The sequence below is a fragment of the Antechinus flavipes genome, chromosome 3, assembly GCF_016432865.1.
Source record: "Antechinus flavipes isolate AdamAnt ecotype Samford, QLD, Australia chromosome 3, AdamAnt_v2, whole genome shotgun sequence".
Lineage (NCBI taxonomy): Eukaryota > Metazoa > Chordata > Mammalia > Dasyuromorphia > Dasyuridae > Antechinus > Antechinus flavipes.
The window spans coordinates 292,147,878-292,174,956 of NC_067400.1; the positions used below are offsets into that span (position 1 = coordinate 292,147,878).

The following is a 27,079-nucleotide window of genomic DNA, read 5'->3' on the forward strand; positions in this document are numbered from 1 at the left end:
TCCCATATATGTAAAATATTTTTTTACAATATGCTGTAGCTTATTAAGTGTGTATTAATAGTATGTCTAATTTTTTTTCATAACAATTTAAAAATGCTTTATTGCTTATAAAATGCTATCATCTGAGCCTTCAGTGAATTGAAATCTTTTTGCTCATGAAGGATTTTGTCTTGATGTTGATGGCTGCTGAGTGATCAAGAAGGTGTCTGCTGAAGGCTGGGATGGCTGTGGCAATTTCTTAAAATAAGACAACAGTGAAATTTGCTTTATTGATTGACCATTCCTTTTACTTGAACACTTAGATGCCATTGAAGGCCTAATTAATTGGCCTAATTTCAATATTATTGTGACTCAGAAATAGGGAAGCTGGAGGAAGGGGATAGGTAGACAGGGGAGAAATTAGAACACACATAAATTTATTGATTAAATTCACCATTTTACTTGGGCATAGTTTGTGGTGCCTCCAAATAATTCCAATAATGATATCAAACATCACAGGCAATAATAACATATATAATAATAATGAAAAAGTTTGAAATATTGTGATAATTATGAAAATGAGATTCATAAACATAATATAAGCAATGTTTGAAAAATAACATTGATAGACTTGATTGATTTGGGGTTGCTTCAAATGTTCTATTTGTAGATACATATATATATATAATATCTACAGATATTCCTGTATTATAATATCACAGATATTCCTATAAAAATAAAACCCAGGCTTAGGCCCAGCATAACAATATTGGAAACTTTGTAAAGAATATAAGTAGGCCTTCGATAAAGAAAGCTAATTCAGTTTCAATTGATCAAAGATGGGCAGAAGCAGCTACACCCAAAGAAAGAACACTGGAAGATGAATATAAACTGCTTGCATTTTTGTTTTTCTTTCCGGGCTATTTATACCTCCTAAATTCAATTCTCCCTGTGCAACAAGAAAACTGTTCGGTTCTGCACACGTATATTGTATCCAGGATGTACTGTAACCTATTCAACATGTAAAGGATTGCTTGCCATCTGGCAGAGGGGGTGGAGGGAGGGAGGGAGGGGAAAAATCGGAACAGAAGTGAATGCAAGGGATAATGTTGTAAAAAATTACCCTGGCATGAGTTCTATCAATAAAAAGTTATTAAAAAAAAAAAAAAAAGAATATAAGTAGGCTCCCTAAAGGAGTCAAGTAAGAGAATTACCATCTTTTCTTTTTTTTTCTCTCAATAAAATTTTATTGAGTTTTCAACATTTATTTCTGTAAGATGCTTGCATTCCAAATTTTCTTCCTCTTTCCCCTACTTCCTCTCCCCCAAGATAGCAAGCAATTTTAGATTCATTATACATGTACAATCATTTTGAACACATTTCCATATTAGTCATATTGTGAAAAAAAAATCAGAACAAAAGGGGAAAAAAACCTCAAGAAAGAAAAGCAAAGAAAAAACCACAAGAAAAAAAAAACCAAGCAAAAAAATTGAAAATAGTATGCTTCAATCTTTTAGTTTCCATAGTTATATCGCTGGATGCAGATGGCATTGTCCATTCAAGTCTATTGATATTGTCTTGGTTCATTACACTGCTGAGAAGAGCTAAGCTTATCATAGTTGATTATCAATAATCTTTTTTTAGTGTATAAAATATTCTCTTGGTTCTGCTTACTTTGTATCAGTTCATGTCTTTTCAGTCTTTTCTAAAATTATCCTGCTCATCATTTCTTATAGAACAGTAATATTCCATTACATTTGTGTATCATAGCTTATCCAACCAATATCCAATTGATAGGCATTCATTCAATTTCCAATACCTTTCCACTGCAAAACCTGCTGCTATAAATATTTTGCAAATGTTCTTTTCTCTCTTTTAAATATAGACTCAGTAGTGACACTGCTGGATCAAAGGGCATATATAGTTGGGTAGCCATTTGGGCATAGTTCCAAATTGCTTTCCAGAATAGCTGGATCATTTCACAACTCCACCAACAATGCATTAGTGTCCCAGTTTTCTCACCTTTCCTCTAACATTTTCCTGTCACCTTTAGCTAATCTGATAGGTGTAAGGTAGTTAGTACCTCAAGTTGTTTTAATTTGAATTTCTTTATCAATAGCAATCTAGAGAATTTTTTTCTTTTCTTTTCTTTTTTTTTCTCTGCTGAGACAATTGGAGTTAAGTGACCTGCCTAGGGTCACATAGCTAGGAAGTGTTAAGTGTCTGAGGTCTGATTTGAACTCAGGTCCTCCTGATGTCAGACCTGGTGCTCTACCCACTGCGCCATCTAGATGCCCCGAGCCTTTTCATGAATATAAATGGCTTTAACTTCATCTGATAATTGTCTGTTTGTATCCTTTGACCACTTATCAATTATTCCTTCTTTTCTTGAACACCTGTGTTACTACCTTCCTCCCTCTGCTACTACTACTAATGTGTAACTCATTTGACAATATTAATATATTGAGGCAGTTAGATGATAGAACACTGGCCCTAAAGTCAGGAGAATTGAGTTCAAATCTGTCTTCAGACACTTAGCACTTCTTAGCTGTGTGACCCTGGGAAAGTCACTTAACTTCAACTGCCTTGCCAAAACAAAATAAACAACAACAAAAAAACCCAAGACTAATGTATTGAAAAACTTGAATCAAAATAAGCAGGAGCATATGGACTCCTATAGATTCTACTTCTAGAAGCCATTTTTTTCTATCATAATCTGCTAGCTCATGGGCCCATGACATTTCTATGAACTGTAACAATAGTCCTGAAAACAAATCATAAATGTTAGGGGGAAAATAATTCTTTGCTTCTGGAATTCTGAGTTCTGTGTTCAGGAAATCTTTAAAGCTTCTGTAAAGACAGATTTGGAGGCATAAAACTGGGATTTGAATGATGACTCTGTTAGACTTATGTGATTTTGAGCAGTTTACTGAATTATTCTCTCTTAAGTTTCTTCATTTGTAAAGCAGGGAATAATAATACACACTTTTGCTTAATTCACAGAGATGTTATCAGGGAAGTATGTTGTAAAAGAGTATAGAAATATGAGTTACTATTATTGTCTTCAAATAGTAGTAGAGAAATTTTCTATATTAAAAAATGATCCAGGAGATTCAGACAGTTTTTTTTTTTCTTTTCTTCAAACTTTTAGTTACTGTCACAAATAGGTGACTCTGACATGACCTCATTCTTATTTCTTTTTATAGGTGGAATGTTTTGATGGACTATTGTTACACTACCCCATCTGGGAATCCAAATGATGATATACGATATGACTTATTCTTCAGGTAGGTGTTTCCTAAGACTTTCCTATCCGCACCAAAAATTTATCTGTGCTTGATTTAAGTAACAAATTTACACCTATTTTTAAAAAAATAGGTTTTCAAATCTGGAGTGTTTTTCAGACTTTAACATACCATATAAATGCTAGCTATTGGTTTTAAAGAAAGGAGAAAAATGAAGGTAATGTTTCAGATAATTTAGGGCAAAAAACATTTTCATCTAATTTACCAAGGTATTTCACAGCAAGTCCCATTTAGCCTACTGCCTCACTTTTCTCAGCCAATAACTTCATTATTAGTCTCTAGCAAATGGTGATGGATTGTATAATAGTCTTCGTTCTTTGGGGTGTCATGGCCATAAAATTCTCAATCTTTCCTTCAAATGTTCAGATCTTGGAATCAGACAACAGGACATGACTCAATAGTATAAGTAAGGAATCTGATTGTAGATCTTAATTGACCCAAACTTGGAACATGAAATGCAATTAGCTTAATTACCTATAGCTTTTGGGTAGGGAGAAGCATCATGGTGGGAAGCAAAAAGCATCTGCTTCTTTATTTCTAATCTGCTAGGATAGTTCCTAGCAACTAGATCAAGGAAATTTAATGAACCCACATTTGTTCTCCTTGGACAAGAATTTCACAGGTTTGTTGTTAAGTCTCACTACAGAACCATTGGTTAGCCCAAAGTACTAGGACATCATACCTTCTCCTTTTGAGCTCTGGGATCCCCTGTTCTAAATTCAGGTATATTGTCCAGACAATGTTCAGTCTTGAGGAGTGGGGTGGGGGAAATCTAGCCTGTACTTAAAGAAGTTACACTCCTTTTATTCATGTTATTTGGCTCATTACATTTTCCGACTCATAGCCTATGATATGGAAAATTACATAAACTTTGAATTTTGGCTGCCTAATGTCTCACAGTATAGACACAAAGATTCATTTTTGTACATTGACAGAAAGACTTAAGCCATTATTCAGCAACAATTGGTATTTTATCCTTTTAAGTAGTTAACTTAAAGCACTTTAGAACATAGAAGTAGTTTGTGGGTTCACTGAGTAGAAATGGTTTCATTTTACCTTGGTTTTATGCTGTCTCCATAAAGTCTATGTATTTTTTGGTCAACTGAGTAAGGGATTAGACTTCTTTTGTCAGCAGTCTCTGATGCAGAAACTCCCCCTGCCATGAGTCAGTTCTGACCAAGAGATTAAAAGATCCTCTGGGTCACTTCTAAGATCACTTCTAAGCATGGACATCTCCATCTCAAGGCAGATGTTTAGTTACTTTTACTTAGGAAAAAACCCTATAAAACAGAAGAGGCATTTAGGACTTTCTAGCTCTCATGTACTCAGTACCACATGGCAGGTAAGGTAGAGAAAAGACTATGCTTCTTGGAAATCTGTCATAAGATACTACCTGGACAGTCAAAGGGAGAGAGAAATGGGGACAGAGTCACTCTTTTTTTTTTTTTTTTTTAATAAATATTCACTAACTCATTGGTTCTTTTTTCTTGATGGCCAATATGGAGATGACTTCATTATTAGCAAAGGATTCAAGTCCTGAGTCATACATGACCCGCTGAAAAGGTCTGTCTAGAGCATTTGTCATCCCCACAGTACCTAAGCACTGATCTAGCACACATGGTTGCCATGAAGCAGGCAGGGGCAGCTCTGTACATTCTTTGTTCAATTTCAAGTTACATAAGGAAAATTGGCCATAATAAAGTAATATGAAAATATGAGTTAGCTAGGATTAGCTACATTAGCTATGTAGCTAAGGCTCTAGTCCAATGTTTTATTTTATTATCTTGTTAAATATCCCCCAAATGGAAGAATGGTTTCATCACCCCTCCAAAAAAAAAGTATTCTTTTTGCTGTGGAAATAGATTTAAAAAGTGCAGTGATTTTGTACTTCATATAAGAGAAACTATAGTACAGTTGATATAACACTAGGCTTAAAATCAGGAAAGCTGGGTTTATATCCTCTTCTAACACTTTACTAGCTGTGTGACCTTGGGCAAGATATTACACCCTGTATCTGTTTCCTAATCTTAAAAAAAGTTGGGACGATAATATTTGTACTCCCTGATTCACACGATAGTTGTGATGAAAACACTAAAATACTCTAGAAATGTGAGACATTGTAATATTCCATAGTAAGGCCCCAGTTTTTGTGTCTTCTGAAATACAGCTGTGACAAAGATCCGCAGACAACTGTCATTGAAAATGGCAAGAGTCAGCAAGGCCGGTTTTCATTTGAGGTATTCCGTTTTGTGAAGCACAAAAATCAGAAGATGTCTACGGTCTTCCTTCACTGTGTGACCAAACTGTGCAGAGCAGAGGATTGCCCTTTCCTCACTCCTGTAAGTGTTCACAGATTTCTAGTACTGCAACTACAAACCAGTACTTGGAAGAGGAGTTCATTTTATGTGATAGACCAATTGGCCACCTAAAAATAAAATGTGCCATGTCTCTTGTACAATAGACTAAAGCAGTATCCCCAAGGATTCTTTAGAGGCAGAGCTATTTCTGGAGATCACACAAAGGGCTATTTACTCTTGAAATACAGACTCATTTCCTGGGAACGAAAGATCTGCTTCTTCCATTTGGCTTATCAAATTCATGCCTATATATAGCGGTCTCCTCCATTAAATTATAAATTTTTTGAGGACAGACCTCTCTCTTTTGCCTCTTTTTATATTCCCAGCATTTAGCCTAATTCCTGGCATATCCTGAGTACTTAATAAATATCTGTTGATTGATTGGTCTGGGGGAAAAAAAGGAGGACAAGTTTTGTTTGTGAGGAATTGTGCCCTCTGGGTCCAAGCAGAATGAATCTAATTTTTCTTCCTTCTCCTTCTTTTCCTTTAAATAAATGAATACAATGACCATCTCTCATTATTAGTCTTATCAAATTCTGCTCACATTCTGGCTGTGAAACTCTGGTCATGTCACTTACTCTTCTAGTTCTAGTTGTTGTTTAGTCACTTTTTGTTGTGTATGACTCTTAGTGACCCCATTTGGGACTTTTTTTTGGCAGAGATACTGACTTGATTTGTACTTCCTATAAGAGGAAATATAGTACAGTTGATCTAACACTAGACTTAGAATCAGGGAGAGGTAGATTTACATCTTCTTCTAACAATATACTAGCTATGTGACTTTGGACAAGACATTTTACCCCGTGTCTGTTTCCTAATCTTAAAAAAAAAAAAAAAAAAAAAAAAAAATTCCTTCTCCAGCCTTAGTTCTCTAGACAATTTGCTTAGACTTCAAATTTCCTGCCAAAGTTGGTAGAAGGATTTCCTCTCTGAGAGTTGCCTATCTATACCTCTGAAATCATAGTCATTGTTCTTACCTCTGTTTTCTTTGTGAGGAGAGGCATATCAGAAAACTTGTTTACTTGAGGTAAAAACAGTTGTGTTAAGGACAGTGTGTATATAGTTGTGCCTAGAGAAGACCATGTTGATCCTTTGTCTCCATTGAGTTGGGGATGGAGAGGTAGACTCCAGAAAAGTAGAATTATGGTGGAAACCCTGGGATGGGGCACTCTCTCACTTCAATTATAGGCATATCTGGCTCTTGGGCAAAAGAAGGTTTTTAAGAGGAATGAACACAGCTCCTTTTATTTCCCAAGAAGAGGGAAAAGCCATTCACTACAAGCTAGTGATAGTTCTGTCTATGATCTTTAGCAATTTTGCTTTAAAATACCAATTGCTTCTATTTGAATTTGACAACTATGGTGCAATGGAAATAAAACAAAATAAAAAACTGACCCTGAATTTGTACAGGTACTGAAGAAAGTGAACCTACCTACATTTGAATCCTGTCTCTGTGCCCTATGAAACCTTAGGTAAAGCACTTCACTTGTCTGATCTTCAAATGACAGTGGGAGATGAACCTTACAATCCTTTCTAGCTTTTTCCTAGGATCATATATCTAAAGGTAGGAGATACTTCCAAAGCAGTGTAGTCCAACCCCTTCATTTTTACGAATAAGGACACTGAAGGTTTAGGAGAGGAACTGACTTGTCTAGAGACAAACAGAACATAGTGATCTTTCAACAAACATTTTTTAAGTGAAAAAATCATATTTCAGTTTTCACTCAAAATTCATCATTTCTTTCTCTAGAGGTAGGTGTATAGTACTTTTTATTATGAGTCCTTCAGAATTGACTTGGATCATTGTATTGATCAGGGTAGCTAATATTTTCATAGTTTTTCATTGTACAATATTGTTACTGTGTACAATGTTCTCCTGGTTCTGTTCACTTCACTTTATATTATCTTTTATAAATATTATAAAAATTTTTCTGAATTTCCCTATTATAGCATAATAGAACTCTGTCACAATCATATGTCACTTGTTCAATATCAATAAGCATTTGTTAATCACTTACCATGTGCCAAGTGCTTTTCTAAGGGCTGAGCATATGAAGAAAGGAACAACAAAAAACAAAAAACAAACAAGAAAAGAAGAGACATTCTCTTTCCCATCCTTGGAATTCTCTTCCTCGTCATCACCATTCTTTCAAGTCCCAGCTAAAATCTCAGTTTCTGCAAATATACAAAGAAAGGCAAAAACAGTCCCTGTTTTAGAGAACTCACAGTTTAATGTGGGGAGACAACACACAAATAATAATATGCAAACAAAATATATACAAAATAGACTGGAGATAACAGAAGGAATGATCGAAGATTATGGTAAATAAGGAAAACTTTCAGAAGAACATAGCAGACACTTTAATACATGATTGTTGGTTTAATTCCCTCAAGGTGTTCACATTCTAATGGGAAAGCAAGATGTAGACTATGTTCATGTAACATATGCATAGAATGTGCAGAAGACAGGCTCAGAGGTAGGGCATGAGAAGGGGTAAGTAGTAGGGAAAAGACCTCCTGAAGAAGATGTATTTTGAAGAAAGCTAGCATAATGGGGAAATAAAGAAAAGCAAAAATACATTATGTGTACATAATTTCTGAGGAAAGGCACTGGGAGGTAGGTGTGACCAGGATAGGCCTCTCATATAAAGGGGTATTTAAGCTACTCTTGAGGGGTACCCATGAAACTAGGAGCAAGGGAAGAGGAAGGAGAGAATTCCAGGTGTGAGGGACAACTCCCATAGAGCTAGGAGATGTTGTGAGATGAGATTTTGTAGCTAGAGAGCAGATTAGATGGAGGGAAACAAAGTATAAAAAAATTAGAAAAGCCCAAAGGGGACTAGGTTGTGAAAGGCTTTAAAAATCAAACAATGTTTTAAATATTTGATTCTGGACACTATAGGGAGCTATTGGAATTTATTGAGCAGAAGTAACATGGTCAGATATGCTTTTTAGGAAAGTCACCTTGGGAGCTGAGTAGAGTGTGTATTAGAGTGAAGAGAGATCTGAGGCAATGGCTAGTGAGGAATGTTAAACCCCTTGGAGTTTTTGTTTTTCTGATTTTGTTTTAAAGATAGGGGAGTCATGCGGTTTGTAAGGATCAGAGGCAGGATATGAAACCAGAGCCCCAGTACACCAGAGCCAGCTTTTTTTCTGTAAATTAACGATCCTATGTGTTCACTTATGTTGGAATAGATTAAGAGGAACATTCACATAACTGCCTTGGTACTTGGTAGAATTTTAGTGGATGGATTTATTCAAGGATTGAATAAAATAATTTTAGAAAAGTTTAATAAACAAAACTTTCATTCAGGAGATCTACTGAGCTATGTAAATTAATGAAGCAAAGCATAATTGGAATGGTGGGAAATGAGAAATGTGACCCAAGCCAAGGGAAGAAATACATAGTGGGGACATGCCAAGTAATTAAATACACACACAAATGAACACGAAATAAAATCAAATGTGTGGCTGTTGGTCCAGAGGAACCTCCTTTCCAAAATGGTCATAAAGAAACAGGCAGTGCTTCAATGTGGATTTTATTTGTTTCCATTCACACCTCAGATTTGCAGTCACAGAGAAAGAAGAGATGTGGGGAGGAGGACGACGTGGAGCCCCCAGAGTATTTCTGGAAATGCTGTCGTTTCTGCTGGCCCCATCATTACCCGGAGTGGTAGGACAACTCCTGCTTTTTCTTGTACTCATAGGAATTTCCAAAATGGAAACTTCTTTTGCTTCTTAGAAGAGCTCAGAGTCATTTCTTAAAAGAACTAATTAACTGAAAGATAAGATAAACCTCTAAGCATTCTCCAGCCCTCTAATTGCACAGCAGTACTCTGTTTATTTGACTTTCATATAAAGGGTAATAGCCTTACCACTGCGAGAGGAGAAGGAGGAGGAAGAAGAGAGACATACTCTATCTTCTCTCCTTCTTTCTTACATGCTTATGAAGAGGAATGATGCTTTAAGTCGCAGGGATGAGGTGCAGGGAAAAACTCATATTTTTTGGTCTGTTAGATGAAACTACAATGTTTTTTTGTTATTGTTCAGTCATGACTAAATGTTCATGACCCCATTTTGGGGTTTTCTTGGCAAAGATACCAGACGGATTTTGTTTGCTTCTCTAGCTCATTTTAAAGATGAGGCAAAAAGTATTAAGTGTTTGTTTCTCTAGCTCATTTTTAAAATGAGGCAAAAAATATTAAGTGACATGCCCAGGGTCACACACTAGTGAGCATCTAAGGCCAGATTTGAACTCAGGAAGAGGAGTCTTTCTGATTTCAAACCCAGCACTCTATCCACTGGGCCACCTACCTGGCCAGAGGCCATATGATATAGTATAAAATCTCTGGGACTGAGAGTCAGGAGGCCTAGCTGTGTGACTTTGGATATATTACTTAAACTTTTGGGTTGATGCTTTCTCATGCAAAGGTTTTGGATTAGACCATAGGATATGCAGCAAGAAGAAACTTTGGGTATCACCATCATGTTTGAATCACACAAATAAGATTTTTCTCATCTTTCTTTTTTAAAAAAAGAAAGACCAAAAAGTACATATATTTGGGAAGAGATGCTATTTATCATGATGTGTAACACTGGTAAGAAGAGAACCCTAATTTCATAGATGAGGAACTTGAGGCCTAGAGTGGTCAAGTGATTACATATATAATTATATATATGACTTTACCCTATGGTAATAAGTAACGGAACTAGGCTTCAACTTCAGGTTCTCTAATTTCTATATCAATAATATGGTTCACTGACTTTCAAAGATGACCTCAAAAGTCCTTCAGTGGTTCAAATTTGGCTTAGATAATATAATTGATTTTATTCCTTAATTTTTTTCTATAGTAATAATCTCAGGATAAACTAATGTAATATTTTAATTAAATTGTGTCTTTATTCATGAAGAAAACCAAATTTATCTGAAAAAGCTAGGTAAGACAAAAAGAAAAAGAAATGCTTTTGGAATAAGTTATTCAAACAATTGCCTCAGTTCCTCATTTCACTTTTGTGCATTGGCATAGGCTTTAAAATGTTGGTCATTCTCTCTTTATCATGCTCTTATTTCAGTTTCTCATGACAGCTGCTTTTCAGTTGAAAATTTCCTTCAGCACGAAGGTGGAGTGTTTCATTTGTAAAGTTTGAAGAAACAAAGAAATCCTTTTAGTCGTCTATAATTTATGATGACGAGGGGAAAATGTGCTATTGTATATAGTAAAGGGCTGCTAGGTTCTTTTTTCAATAATGCAGCAATGTATTAACTATGAAATTTCAGACTTGGTGCAGACTCCCTGAGGATCTGGTACATGCTTTTGAGTGGTTTGAAAAATACTGGCTTGTAATTTGTGAAAGGCCCAATTCTTGTTTCTGTGCCTCTCTGCAGAATTGGTGTGTAGAATTACACAGGATGAAAAGTCATCTTGCATTGACAATATTTGGGATTGCTTTTGAGTGGGAACAATAGAAAATGTTTTTAATTTCTAGGAAGCAGTCAGGATCACCTTGGGGGGACTGAAAGGGGAAACATATAAATGGAACTGTGTGATATATAGAAGGAATTGGACCTTTCATGTATGTGGGAATCATCCTCCCCTCCTCCCACCTTTCTAAAGTAAAGTATTCTCTTTTTTACACGGTTAAACAAAGCTTAGGTATAACTATAGATCAGAGATTTTTATTTTTTTTATGCCATGGGCCACTTTTGGCTGTCTGGTAAAACCGATGGACCTTTTCTCAAAATAATATTTTGAAATGTATGAAATAAAATGCAAAGGATTACAAACGAAACCAATTGTAATGAAAGATGGTTATCAAAATATTAAAAACAATAACCAAAAAAATTCACAGACCCCAGGTTAAGACCTGTGGTAGATCATTATTGATATGACCCTTGTACAACAAGTTCCCAATATTAAGTAATAGTTACCTTTGCTATCATCAGTTAAGGGTTAAAAGAAAATTCTTCTTCTTTTTAAAAAAATAATTACTCAAGGACTATATACATCTTGCTCTTTGTCAATGAGTATCATAACAAGACATCAACATAAATGTAAATTTACTTCCCTAGTTAGTGAAGAACCACTGCATTATTTCAATGTAAGTACTCTAACAATACAGGCAAATTACAGATACATAACACAGTTGAAAAGTCCAGATTTGGCTAATCATTTAACACTACACACACACACACACACACACACACACACACACACACACACACACACACACATTAGCCTCCTTTTGGAGTCCCTTTTTGTTTTACCCAGGTACATTCTTCCCACAAATATGCAGCCATCAGTGCAATCAATCAGTCTTTTTTGGAATAATTGTCTAGAGACAAGAATTGGGTTTAAGAAGAAGGTGCTATCCTTAAAGCCTAACATTGCCCTAATATGTTGCTTCATCTTTCCTGTATCCCATACCCAGAATCTCTTTACCAAGCTTCTTGTTCGTTGGCATGTTATCTAGAACAGATTCTCCTGCCCTTGAGTAGCTCACAGATAATATTTAGAGTTTGAAAGGATAGTAGAGTCCATCCACCGTAATCTAATTTTGCAGATGAGAAAACCAAGGCATGGATAGAGGGAATTCAATTACCTAAGATCACATAGATCACATAGGTAGTAAACAGAAGTGATGGGATTTATACTCGTTTCCAAAACTAGATTATCTCATTCTTTCTTTCTGCCTTCCAACTCTTCTTTTTAAAGTTTGTTTTTGGATTATTAAGTATTAAACTTTTCAAAAGTCATGTTTGAATCACACAAATAAGATTTTTCTTATCTTTCTTTTTTTAAAAAAAGAAAGACCAAAAAGTACATATATTTGGGAAGAGATGCTATTTATCATGATGTGTAACACTGATAAGAAGAGAACTAATTAATCTTTTATGCACACATTGGAATACCTAAAAATAAACTCAACTGTATATGTATATAGGGTATCTCAAAAGTCTTAGTTCTGTTTTAAGTATTAATAGCTTTAAATGAACTGAACTAAGAGTTTTGGGACATATTTTCCATATCTATAATCTATATATTATCTATAACTCTCTATATCTATATAGTTTACCTATATTTACATTTATTTCCATCTCTAAATCTTTCTGTATCTATCTGATTCTACCATTTATAACTATATGTACATATCTCTATTTTTATTTCTGTCTGTCTTTATCTTCCCATATCTCCAAAGTCATATGTGTATACATATATATGTATATAATGGACAAACATATGTTCTAGCAAAGCTGGGTATAATTTATATTCCAATGGAAGATAAAATATGTAATTGGATAAATAAAAGGTAATTTGGGTGAGGAGAGAGCACTAAAAATGTGGAGATCAGGAAAGATCCCTCCTTTCCTGGAGGAAACAGCTAAGTTGAACCCTGAAAGATGTTAAGAATTCTAAGAGGTGAGGCTAAGGAAAGAATGCTTACTAGGAAGTAATTTATGCAAAGACATGGAGCTAAGAGATAGGGAATATTGAGCTGAAGAGACAGCAAATATATATATAAATATACTGCTATGATCCTAGATTTATAGCTGGAATGAGATAATTAGCCATGGAATTAGCACTTAGGTCAAAACCTGACTCAAATACTTGTGACCTGTATGACCTGGTAGTTTTCTCTAAGATCCCATTCTAGTTACAAATCTATGACCAGATGAATATATAGTTGATTAAAATTAAAATCTCTCTTGAGAAGAAAAGGAGGACACAGTCTCAGGAAAAGAAAAGTACTATGGTCATATAATTTAAAAAAAAAGAGTTTGATTTTAGCTTTCTAATTGAGCATGGATTCCTGGTCTCATAGTGAAGACCAAGTCAAGATTTTTGTCCTATTGGCATCTTGGTAATTTTATGTAGTTTCATCCAAATGTAACACAGCATAAGGATAAAAGTTTGGAGGCTATTAAAGAATTTGAAATATATGTCATTTTACCACATGGTTAGTAAAGTTTTTTTTAATTGTTGTCTACTTATGTCAAGAGAGGAAATGTTAATTCTGCATATGTCTTTGCATAGATATTGTATATCTTTTCAATGCACTTCAACCATTTTTATGAGAGAAACCAGAGCAAGACAGCTTATCTGTCATTACTGACTTTGTAATGGCTGGTGGCATTGCTTCTGTTACCTTTTTTCCACTGGTTCTTATCCATCTATGCTCCTTTGAAGTGCCCATCAAGCATAGTATTCCAAGCTGTTATCATGTTAATTCCCGAACAGTTTCATCTGCTTCCCCTAGTGCATTTTTAAACCACCAGCAGGAAAGAGTATTTCCATAATGCAAAGTCTGGTATACCTAAAGGAAGATGAAAGAAAAGAAAACCAGGAGTATCATGTAATAAGGTAATAGAAAATAATTATAAATCTTCTTTCCAGTTTTTCTGTAGTGTTGGTTAAGCGATAAGCAAACTGGATATTTTTATTTTCTTGTGTACATGTGTAGATTTAGTATTTTAGGACCATAGCAATTGCGTGTATACCCTGACTTGCAGAGCATATCCCCCAGAGCCAGCAGAGCCATGTTCAAGGTACTCTTTATGACCACATCCACTAAAACCATAATTCATAAACTCCTATTAATTCCATTGCTAGAGGATGGGATTAGTTAAAAGCAGAGAAATTTATTTAAATAGTATAGTAGGAGCAGGAGCTATAAAAAGTTACTTCACAAATCCATGGCATACTCTCCCCCCAAATATGCAGCCATCAGTGGAATCAATCAGTGGACCCATAGGGAACATAATTGGTCAGGATATATAGAAAAGAAAGAAACCCATAGGAGGAATACATGTAGTCTTTGATGGAAGGGAATTCTCTACTTAATGCTGTTTTTCTACATGCAGCTCTTCTGAATATAGTTTATGTTGAAAGCTTCACTGGACAAATATCTAGTGAACTTTGCCAGGTGTGGCTTTGTTTGGGGGACACATGACCAAGAAACTTCTCTCTGACTTCTGTTGAAGCTTGGAGATATAGATAGATAGATAGATAGATAGATAGATAGATAGATAGATAGATAGATAGATATTTTTTTTTTTTAACAAGAAGAGTAGCCTCTGCTGTGCTCTTATATTTTGAAAGCCATAGACTTTTAAAAATAGCTCTTTTAGATACTTGGCAATCCTTAATCCTATAACCAGAGAAACCTGTTTAATTTATGCAGGAAACTTGTTTGCAAAGATAGAACCTTTTTAATAATATCAAGAAATTCACAACTATGACTGCTAAACTCTTTAGATTAAAAAAATGAAACAAAACCTGAACATCTTTAGTTAAATAATAGCCTTAAACTCATATCTACCTTATCTTTAGGCTAAACTTCCTGGTCCAGGGTTTGCATCTTTCTGTCAGAGACCTCATCTTTATTTAAGATGAGGATTGACCATTTCTATTGATTTTAATTTTTGAAATCTAGACTACCATTGATCATTGTTTATATAAGGGCCAGTCACCCTAAAACTATCAAATAGCTTTGAGGTTTGAGACTTTCTAGTTGTCCATATTTAAGTCTTTTGATTCTCTTACCTAGAAGAGTAGAATGAGAGAAGAGAGGAAAACTTAAACTTTTTTCCACCTCCTTAGCTGCATTTCTTGATTTTTGTCTCAAAATAGGACCATATCACTTTTAAAGGTTTAAGTACCAGAGTAAATATTTATTTTGCTAAAACTTAAACATCAGGAGATTTACAAAAAAGTCACAAACACTTTATAAAATGCTACAAGGTTGTCCCATGAAATGGTTTGAAGTCTTCTTCCTTATCTATAAAAGATTAGAAAAAAAAAAAATTAAGTGAGCATGGTTCCCTTTGTTTTTGAGATCCCAATTAAGGCCTAGTTCTGGAGTCTTACAAATAGGAAGTGCTTAATAAATGTTTGTTGAATGTAATCAAAAGCTAGATAAATTAAACTCAATATTCTTTTCTTCTATAATCAAAGCAGTAATTTTTTTTTTTTTGCCATGCTTAATTTTTTTTCTTTCTTTTTTAAGAAAACTGATAGACTTTGATTTAAACAGATGCTCTTTACTGTCATTGGGGTTTTGACAAATGAAGGTTTGAACAAAACATAATACTAGAAACATTATACAAATTCTAATCAGGATAGAACTTCCCCCTCCCCGATCCTTTCTACATGATACAAATTCAAAGATTTTTCAATTATAGATCAACAAAAGTAAAACATAAATTTAAAAAAAAAATTAATAAGGAAAAGTAAAAGTCAGTATGCTTTGATTTACCAGTACAAATAAACACAAGCTAACCATATTTCAGATTTCTCTTTCATTTAGTTATTAAGTGTAGATTTTCTTTCAGCAGAGGTTAGCATTTTTGTAGAATAGGCAGGAAAGAATTAACTGCTTGTTGAAGTATAACAGACACTAAATAAGTATAACAGATACTAAACATTAAAAAAATATTTCTTATAAAGAGATTAAAAATGAAATCAGCTTTCACAATTCATACCTTCTCTAACCTGCCTATCAGAGACAATGATGAATCAATAATGACAAGAATGAATTGACAAGTATTTAAGGATTGTATTAGTATTTTGGTGATGAGGGTTCCAGGGATGGTAAGGACAAAGTGGAAAGCAGATTATAGATTAATTTTCCTTGGGAAAGGGAGAAGGGGAGAAAATAGGGTTGAGGGTGGGGAGGGAAGAATTTGCTGGTAAATGTCTAACAAACCTCTCCCAGGGAGGGAGAAAAAGAATACTACACATACTTTAAAGTTTAATCTGCCTTATGAGCATTTTCTTCCTCATATAAATCTAGACAATCAACAAAACAATAAATTCAACCCAGATTTTTAGCATTTGCTGGTTTTAGAGATGTAAATGCTCATCTTGAAAATTTAACAATCAAATCTCAGGAGGCAGTTCTAACACACCTCTAGCCAAAATATGTAATGCATGTCTTTTTTCTTTTTTAGATGAAACACCCACCAACAATTCACAGCTTGGTAAGTTCATCTAAATATTGTCAATGTAAAAATAGGTTACATTGAGTCTAATTCCAATCCATTTTCTACTGTTAGATTGCTTGATTATCAAGCATATTTTTGCTCTCTTTAGGGAAGAGCTAGAAGTAGAATGGGGAACATGCATGCAATCACACATGGTCAAGTGTTGACTTGTATTTTTTTGTCATAGGGATGGTTCTATTGGTGGCTAGAAATCATATTGGAAAAGGATGATTAAATTAAAAGACAATCATCAAAACTATTTTTTAAAAAGAAAATAAATTCTCTCTCCATTACATAGATGAGCAGATTGAGTCTGGAAGTAGTAAAATTCAATAGTCAAAGGGCTAGTTAATACTGAAGTCAGAAAATAAAACACAGGTCATGTGCTTCTTGGACTAATGCTTTTGCTACTACATGGTGCTCAGACATTTCAGTAGGAATTTGGAGAGAGAGATGACATGGTGGGCCTTAACATTTCTGTGTTTCTTTGCATCACAGGTTCCACAAGTGAGCCTCCTTTCCAGTTGAATGCCATCACCAGTGCACTGATATCGGGATTAGTCATTCTGGGAGTCATGAGTTTTTCTCTTCTCATGTGTTCCTTGGCCCTCCTGAATAGGAAGGGGTCTGACAGCTTAGTGTTGAATGGCATAAGAAATCCAGTTTTTGATTAACCATAACAGTTTCCTCACATTTGGGGAGCTGCCTTCAATAATGTGTTCCATTGTGAATGGACTGCAGCAATTTTCCGTCAACATCAAATGCCAGCTCTTTCTATTTTGTAGTCTTACTAGACTTTATTGTGCAGCTGGTAATGATGATGGTAGTGAAAGAATTTAGAGTATATTGCTATTGTCATTTGTGTTTGTGATCAGACCTCTTTGTTGCCCAGGGGTGTGCTAACTGGAAGTTAAAAAAAAATCAGGACTTAAATCTGACAGAAACACTGACTTTTTTTTTCCCTACTGTGAAATCCATTCTCCCTCTATTCCTCTCCCTTTCTACTTTCCCCCTCCTCTTTTTCTTTTATTTTTTTTTTGGGGGGTGGATTATAGGGAGAATGGACTGGCATTGAGTGTGGAAAGAGATTCGGGAATCAGATGCATTCCTCCCTACTCTCCATCTGTCATTCCCACCCCATTTCCCCCAGCAAAACCCTATGAGACAGTTTCAAATAAGGTCTTAAAGCTGAAGTTGCTTACAGCTTCTTCTGGCTTGGGGATTCCATTTTAATTAGATTGGCCAATCTGAAAACTTGATAGCTATTCACTTTAACCTCCTGTGCTTTGGGCTGATTTCCACAGCTGGCAACAGTTCATTTCCTAGGACCCTCCTGAGAGATGTATTGTATAGCCTCTATATCCATTTTTCTACAGTGAGTAGTGAAAAAGAGTGGTAGCCTCCAAATTATACTAAGTGGCCCAGGGTTGCTATTTACTTACATAAGAATGAATGGGATCAATTTTATCCTTCTGGCTCTGGAGGGAGCCCCAACAGGACCAATTTTCTGAGATAAATAGCTCAACTGCTGTTCCCTTGGTCTCATTCCTCCTCCTTTCTTTCCTTCTCTTTCTTCCACTTCTTGAATCAAATCAGAAAATGGAGAACAAATTCTCCCCATCATGTAACTCAAATAAGTATGATGTCCCTCAATGGATCTACAAAAATATGTCTTCCCCTACAGTTGATTGAATGTAACTTCCTAGGCTAGTTTTTTTCCCTTGGGTCTACACACAAATTTTTGTCAACATAAGTCTGGTGCCAGTCCACAATAACTAACAACCATTTACTACAAAGGCAAAATAAACTCTTGAGATTCCTTGTTTACGATAAGTCTTCTTAGATCATATCCTTTGTATTCAACAGTATTTCTTTCCAATATTAGATTGCAAAAATAATTTAGCTGTTTAAAAGTTTTCTTTTTGATCAGCCATCTTTTTTTTTTTTTTTAACTTTCCCTCCTTTTAGAAGACATGCAGGCAATAAAGTGCATGAACCCTATATCCTTCACTAATTACTGATAAATAAAATAATTTAGCATGGGCGATTTGTCCAGTGCCTTGTCAATCAATCAGGAAATATTTGTTGTATGCACCAGGCAGGCTGCTAGGTGCTGGAGATCCAAATGCTATCAAGTACCACTTTAAAAGTAATAGTTTCATGGGGAAAAAAATAAAGTAATTCCTGCTCACAAATTGTCATGTTGTTCAGGAACCAAATTACTGTGCCAGATGCAAATTACTAGAATTCTTGTTTAAAATTCTGTGCCTACACACTCAAATGGAGCATTAATGTAATTTTTCAGGTTATTCGGGTCCCCAGTCTAATTTTCCTACAATTTATCTGTATGTTTCAGGAGAAAGTACTTTTCTGGATGTAATTATGTAACTATTTCAACCTTCTACTTCTTTAGGAAGCACTAGTAAGGTAAAGGAGGATTTGGCAAGCATCTGGTTAATGTCTTGAATATAGAAAAAAAAATAAGTCTTTCAAAGTCTCCAATCTCCCTTTCACCATGTGTTGTTTTAATTCAGCCAAGAGGTGATCATCCTGAACTCTGTTTTAATAAATTTCTTTCTTCCTTGAGATGTGGATGGAAATGGGAGAAGAAAGGATGTCCTAAAGAAAAAACAGACTGTGCTATACAACCCTATGTCTAAAGCATCAGAATTGCATTTCTCAACCCCACTCCCCAATTCACTTTGGATCATATATTTGAATTGTCATGGATACATTGATTGAATTGGTATCCATAAACAGGAAGACAATTATATCTATGAAGCCAAATAGTTTGATTTCTGTTAGTTTAATTTCTAAACTTTTAGAATAATTACAGATTTAGCAATTGTTTAATTATTCCACATTACTGTACCTTGGCTATATATTTTTAGAGCTTTCTCTTTTTTTCATGGATGAGTTTTATTCAGACTTCGTGTGATGCTGCATGAATCAGCAGGATTAGAGGTGTACGTTGTAATGTAACAATAGATACATAGTTCTACTCTCCACAAGCTTGGAAATGCAAGGTAATGCACCCCTAAATGATATTCATTTCTAGAATGTAAACATGTTATAAAGAAAAATCGCATTGTTCATTTTATCCTTCAGTTTCAATACCTCAAACTGGATTTTTTTTTTTTTTTTTGTGGACTTATTTTTACATTTCAGGGGTAAGGTCTGATGACATATAAAACATGATTGTTTAATAAAATAATTTAAATAAACCTCTTGAGAAAATGCATGTGTATTTATGATTTTAAGAAAAGTCAATCATATAAAATTAAGGTTGCTTTTTTTCCCCTTACCAAAGTGAGCAGATTTTGTATGGATTAAATGAATTTAGGAGATTGTCCTCTCCTAATTATTTATATGCAATATCTTTATGTAGTAAACCCAAGTTTTTAACTTGGAATAGATAGTTGTAATACTGGAGAAACTGAGTCAGGAGAGAGATTAGAGAGTTTTTAATATTTTATTAATTGGAGAGCATAACTGACTGGACAGGACCATTGTCTCAAAGTATCCAACCAGACAGAGATTAGAGACCAATAGTTTATTAAATGAGAGATATACTGGGACCAATGGATCCATGTTTGTCCCAGGGCTGGACAAGACTGTCATCTCAAAGAACCCAGTGATCAATGGGAAGATCCCAAATCCTTAAATACCTTTTACAAACAAAGAAGGGGACAGAAGTGGGAAACTTCTTCACAGATCCATTTGATTCTGTCAGGATAGGGGGAGGCTATAAATTCTTACTAAAAGCCAAAGTCAGGATGTCTGAAAAAACAGAAGTAAAGATGTTAATGAGGTATCCGGGATATTCTTATCTTTTGGAATATTTTAGCGAGATAGTATAAATTCTTGAGGGAAGAAGGAGTCAGGAAGTCTGATCTCCCCCTCTTATCTTGAGTCTTATACACTGACAATTTATAACCTTAGAGCAAATGGTCCTCAGTCTTAATGGACCAGAATGGGGTTTTACAATTAAGAGGATGAGGCAGAACAGTTAAGAAAACTGAGATAGAATTTAGTCAGGACTAGTGCAGGGAAACTAGTACAGGGCAACTGAGTCAGGACAATTAAAGAGAACTGTGGCACAACAAGTTACTATTAAAAAAAATGTAATGCTTAAAATATCAACTAAACAAGGCAGACATCACATTGTCAGCTTTTTTTCCCCTCTGGGGTAATTGGGGTTAAGTGAATTGTCCAGGGTCACATAGCTAGACAATGCTAAGTGTTTAGACCAGATTTGAACTCAGGGCCTCCTGACTTCAGAGCTGGTACTCTATCCACTGTTCCACCTAGCTGCCCCTAGCTTTTTTTTTTTTTTTTTTTTTTTTTTTTTAATAATCTGCTTGTATCTGTTGATCTTGAAGTCATTTATGGCTTTCTTCCCTATTGTCAGAAAGTTCTACCAGTCTTTTCTATAGTTTCAGGTTCTAGTTTAGCTCTTTTGAGATGCAGGCCTTAGCTAGTCATCTGTATAAGGAAACCTTTTGAGTATTTCTATTTTTGCCATTATGATATTAGGCTCAATTTAAATACTGAATTATTATCTAAAATTCCTTTTAACTCCTATCATATCCTTAGGTCACAAATCTAAGTCCCTTTAATGAAGTTTAGGAATCTGCTTAGAAAACAGCAAAAAAGATGAATGGAGATGGATGTTAGGCTCCTGCTTAATGGAAACCATCTTGAGAGTAATACTAGAAAGAGGTTAGATAAAGCAGTGACCTTTCTCCTAATTTCTCACAGCAGCCCAAATTATCATTCTCCACTTGATTGGATTATACTTTTATAAATAATACTGATGATATATGTTTACAATTACAATGAACACATATTTTGGGGTTGATAAATATAGCATCCCAGAATCCCAGGATAACTCAAAGTGGTTGAAAAATCTATAGCCTCTGGTTTGCAAATTGAAAGCCAATACAATCATGGAATAAAATGTGGGAAAATATGGAAAAATGGGAATGTTGTCCTATCTATGTGATTATCATGCCACAAGTTTTAACAGCAAGCAATTGTAGTCACTTTATGAAAGCAGAAATAATAAATATAATAAAATGACTTTTCTTAGAATCAACCTTCTATTAATTACTTATATCAAGGATGGAGAATGAGAAAAGTCTGGTCTTTTCCAGAAGTTTGTGCAAATAAATGTGTTCAGAGTATTTAGCTCAGTTAACTTGATCCATAACAATGCTCTATATCTTAAACAAAAGAAAACAAACAAACAAAAAAAACAAGATTGTTAATTGGATAATTTTTGCTTCAAGTCATTGGTATTTCAGAGACAAAAAGAAAAAAATTGTGGAATAACCAAGGTAATGACTTCAATTTTTCCTTACAACATCTATGTGGAAAAATGGAATCATTACAAAGAACAATAATCTAAGGGTGTTACACCAGTTTCAAGGTTAGTTTTGATACCTCCTTTCTCCTCCCCTTAAAGCTGTATTAGCATTGCCCAAAGCTGAATCCATTACTAAATAACCCTGCTGGGTTGACTAATCAACTAGCTCTATAAGATCCTGAGAGTGCTTTGGCTTAAAAAACCTTGCTGAAACTTCTGACTCAGTGATATGGGTCCAGAAGCTATTTTTCTTAGAATTGTGCAGTTTTATTTTTATTTTTTATTTTTTGAAATAGTAACTATGAGTTAAGGTAGAAAACCACTTTGTGAGACATATGTGGTTTTCTTTTAAAAATATATTAATGACACACTAGATTTGTAGATAAGAAGATTAAAAACTATACTCAATTTAAAGATCTATTTCATGTCAATATTATCTTCTTCTGCTAGAGTAAGAATAGATAGGAAAATGAAGTATGTTCTTTAATTTCCAGAAACAATACAAGAAATACTGCTTAGGAGTCACTCTTGTGTTCTGGAAAAATGATGATGGATTAGATTTTCAGATCACATTTTATTAATTCACGATGAACCAACAGAGATTAATCCAAAGTCCTACTGGAAGTCATTGTTTTGAGACCCATTTTTCTATCTTCCTCTGTGCCTCTAGGACTAAATCAGATTTTCTCTTTGAAGTTATTGAGAATTCCATACTTCTATCAGCAGGAAAATGTGGCAATTTTATTGAGATATAAATTGCTTAGAGGCTACTTGAACTGAAGAAGTGAATAATGTTTTGGCTATGTATTCAAAGTCAGATACCCACTGACATTTGCCTAGCTGCTTTTGATATTACATCTGTGACTCTAATATTGTCTTCCTAAGAAATAGTATTAGGACATTTTATGGGAGAACTTAAAAAATGCAAAAAGATCTTTTAAGTGAAATAGCAGTTAGATGGTAAAGTGGATAGAGCCCTGGGTCAGGAAGACCTTAAGTTCAGATTCAGCTTCAGATGCTTATTTAGCGGTGTTATTCTGGGCAAGTCATTTAACTTTAGCTTCCTTCTCTGTAAAAGCGGAAGAATAATAACAATAACAACAATAATACAACTTTAGAAGGGTTGTTAGGAAGATTAAATAGGTTTAACATGGTCCCTGATGCATAGATAGCTGTTATTATAAAGATATCTTAATGTTTGGGGGATAGGATTAAGTGAAGATGGGATTATGGGACAGGGACAAAATCTAATAGTTCTTGTAGAAACCCAATGAAGAGATCTGATAATAAATAAGAAATCAGCTATATCATTAGATCAAATACAGTATTAATATGGCCTCTAGATTGTGCCATTTCAAAAGTATTACTGTAAATAGCATGATGAATTTATTTCTACAAATACTGGAACTGACCATATACTTAAATGGAATATGGTTGAATCATGATATACCAATTCTCACTTGAGAGTTTTTCTTGATATTTCATTGGTAGAATAGCTAGTATTTACATAGTAATTTGAGGTTCATAAAGTACTTTATAAATGTTATTTCATTTTATTCTCATAAAGAGTTGGAAAGTAGTGCTATTGTTATCCCCATTTTACAAATGACAAAAATAATGAAAATGGAATTTTGAGTAAGTTGCCTCAACAAACATAATGAGTAATTACCTCAGGCTAGATTTTGAATTCAGTTCTTACATTCTATTCACTGTGCTTCTCAGTGTAATATCAGAGAAACTGTGGCAAGACAGAGTGTTTTTTTGTTTTTTTTCTGAGGCAATTGAGGTTTAAATATGACTTGCCCAGGGTCACACACAGCTAGGAAGTGTCTGAGACCAGATTTGAACTTAGGTCTTCCTGACTTCTGCTCCCAGAGATTGGTTTTTAATCTTTAATGTGGAGAGTTTAGATTAGCCGACCAAATAGGACTCATGTTCAAAGTATTCAGCACTGAGGAACTGAGGTAGGGAACCTATGCAGGGTTTTAGCTAACTAGAATTTGCCAGCAGAATACAGAAACCTAGAAAGCAATTAGTCTAATATTTTATAGCTGTTGTTATTTTTACTTCAGAGAGAGAACAGGGAGAGAAGAGTTAACTTGGTATTTACAGCTTTGGATTGTGCTCAGGCCTTGTCAGACAAGGGAGGAAGACCATTCTTGGATAGAAAGGGACTTTAACAAGGACACAATTTAGGTTTTTAGGCAGGAGGAGAGATAACATGATTCTTTTCCTGGGTAGTTTTGGATGGGGTGAAGTAAGAGTGGAGGCACCTAGATATTATATATTTTTTTCTTTTCTTCATTGTATCACAATGGTATGTGAAGGGGAGTAAGAGCCTCAAAGTTTTTCCTGATTCAATTCTCCCAGTCCTAATGGCAAGGAAGGGGGGTGGTGGCCATAATAATTTTTTTTATTCAGGGCACAACACCAGAAGTTCATATTAGGAAGAGTGATAATTTACTTGAAATTTTAATATAACACAGTAGAATATTTTGTCAAAAGACTAATTTGATTTTCCCAAATGTATTGGTATTGATTTAAATAGCTGAATAGAACATTTTCTGATAATGGAGTGAAATCATATTTCAAGGAATGAAAAAATAATTAAAGATAGTTATTCACTAGAACTGTGTGTGTCCCATAATACAGTGCTTATTGATATTGAATTGATGCAGTGAGTATTATTATCTGGAATCAAAATACTTTAGCTCAATATAGTTATTGACATTGCACAAATTCTTGATAGTGTTTTATTAATATTGGATGACTGAAAATTGTCAGAAAAACTAGAATTCTATTTGTACAAAACTAATATTTCTATGAAGAAGCTAGACAGTTAATAAGAAATTATGCACATAACTGTGATAAATTACATTGACAATCAGCTTCTAGATTGCTCCAATTTACTTTGGCTGCAAATAGCTAGATGGAACTATTTATAGTTAATTGAGTAAAATATCAAAACCTACAAACAAGATACTTAAGTAGCATACATCATACCAATTCCTATTAGCTAGCTAGAGTACTGGTATCATAAGTGTAGAAATGGAATATTGCTAAAATCATGCATATCTATCATCATGGAGTTGCTGTTGCTAATAATAATAATAATAACTACCATTTATGCTTTAAGTTTTACAAAGTATTTTTTACACATGATCTCATCTGATCCTCATAATAACCCAATGCCAGTTCAGAAGGAAAAGAATGGGCAACTTGAGAAAATCAGGGATATATTAAATCTTTGGGACTATATATGAGGAAATGGAAAATCCTGATTTCCCTTTTAGGGAAATCATAAACTTTTGGCATTACTCTGTGACAATACTCATTAGCTAGCTTAAAGTTGATTTATAGGAGAGAATGTAAAGCACAGAGATTTAAAACATACAATGAATCAAAAGCCTTTAGATACAGTACAAAAACATTTTGTAACCAACCCAGAAATGAGGAAAGTAGATTGACTTTTATTTGTACCACTGGGGTCCTCTTTTTTGAATCCTTTGCCAGTATACACATTGTTGCTCCCCTATGCCTATTCCTCTTTCTAGCAAGCTACTTGTGACTGATTTTATAGAACATGGTACTCCCCTCGATGTATCTAATATATCATTATACATGGAGGTACAGACAAAGTTACCTAAGCTAACCTAACTCTGTTCCCTCTATCCCTGATTCCCTTGCATATACTTCAGTGGAACTTCAGTGGCCAAGAAGAAACTAGGTAACTCAGAATATATTGTTAAAAGAAGCTCTAGTTAGTTTTGTATTACTCCAAATAAGTAGATAGATTGGCTTCTACACAAAGTTGAGCAGTACTGGAATCTACAACAAACTACTTAAATGAACTATACTTAGATCATTGTACCATTTCCCACTGGAGAGTTCCTCTTGATTTTCATTGATTTTAATTCTTGAATTTTGTATACTCAATAGGAAAAACACAATGTTACTTTTTCAATTTTTGTAATCCTTATGTTGGAAGGGATATGGGAAAATTGGGACACTAAAGCATTTTTGGGCAGAGTTGTGAACTGATCCAAAAGGCTATGAAATTGTGTATATCTTTTGATCCAACAATATCATTGATAAGTCTCTATCCTAAAAGGATAAAAAAAGCGCGGGGGGGGGGGGGGTTACTTATTTGCATAAAAATATTTATAGTAGCACTTTTTTTATGGTGGCAAAGAATTAGAAAATGAAGGGATGTTCATGAATTGAGGAATGGCTGAATAAATTGTAGTAAATGCATGTAATGCAACACTACTGTGCAATAAGAAATGATTAGCAGGATGATTTCAGAAAAATCCTGAAGAGAATTATACAAACTAACACAAATTAAAGTAGAATCAGAAGATTATATACAATAGCAGCAATATTGTACAATGATCACCTATGAATGACTTGCCTATTTTCAGCAATATAATAATACAAGACAATTCTAAAAGATTAGTGATGAAAAATGCTATCCACCTCCAGAGAAAGAACTGAGGGGTGGCTAGATGTTGCAGTAGATAGAGCCCCCAACCCTGGAGTCAAGAAAATCTGAGTTTAAATCCAGTCTCTGAAACTTGATCTAGCTGTGTGATTCTGTGCAAGTTATTTAGCTCTTGTCAAAACATAAATAATAATAATAAAGCCTACGGAGTTTGAATTCAGAATCAAAGCATACTATCACTTAATTTTTCCCCCTTTTTTTAGTTTGAGCTTTCTTTCATAACATGACCAATATAGAAATAAGTTTTTCATTATTACACATATATAATCTATGTCAAATTGCTTACTGTGTTAGGGAGAGGCGGGAGAAAGGGAAAGTAGAAGAGAGAGAATTTGGAACTCAAAATTTAGAAATATTAATTGTTTTTACATATAAAATGTAAAACAAACAAAAACAAAACAAAAAACATTCAAAATGTTAATCTATCAATCAATAAAAAATTATCAAGCATTTACTATGTGATAGGCATTGTCCCAAATGCTAGAAATATAAACTATAAAAAAAAGTGAAAAATAAGAAATTGAGGCAGAAAGAGATTAAATGGTTTGCCTAGAATCACATAGCTAATTAGTGTCTGGAGCTGGATTT

General features: G+C 34.4%; 1 protein-coding gene across 1 annotated transcript in view; it reads left to right on the top strand.

Annotated features, from left to right (window-relative positions):
- Nucleotides 1-17,938, top strand: part of ZPLD1 (zona pellucida like domain containing 1) — a 71,955-nt gene extending 54,017 nt beyond the window's left edge. The window contains exons 6-10 of the mRNA XM_051991196.1: nt 3,186-3,266; nt 5,452-5,623; nt 9,206-9,314; nt 16,590-16,619; nt 17,121-17,938. Coding sequence (XP_051847156.1) covers nt 3,186-3,266; nt 5,452-5,623; nt 9,206-9,314; nt 16,590-16,619; nt 17,121-17,296 — 568 coding nt within the window. The 3' untranslated portion in view covers nt 17,297-17,938. The remainder of the gene's footprint in view (nt 1-3,185; nt 3,267-5,451; nt 5,624-9,205; nt 9,315-16,589; nt 16,620-17,120) is intronic.
- The last annotated feature ends 9,141 nt before the right edge of the window (nt 17,939-27,079 follow it).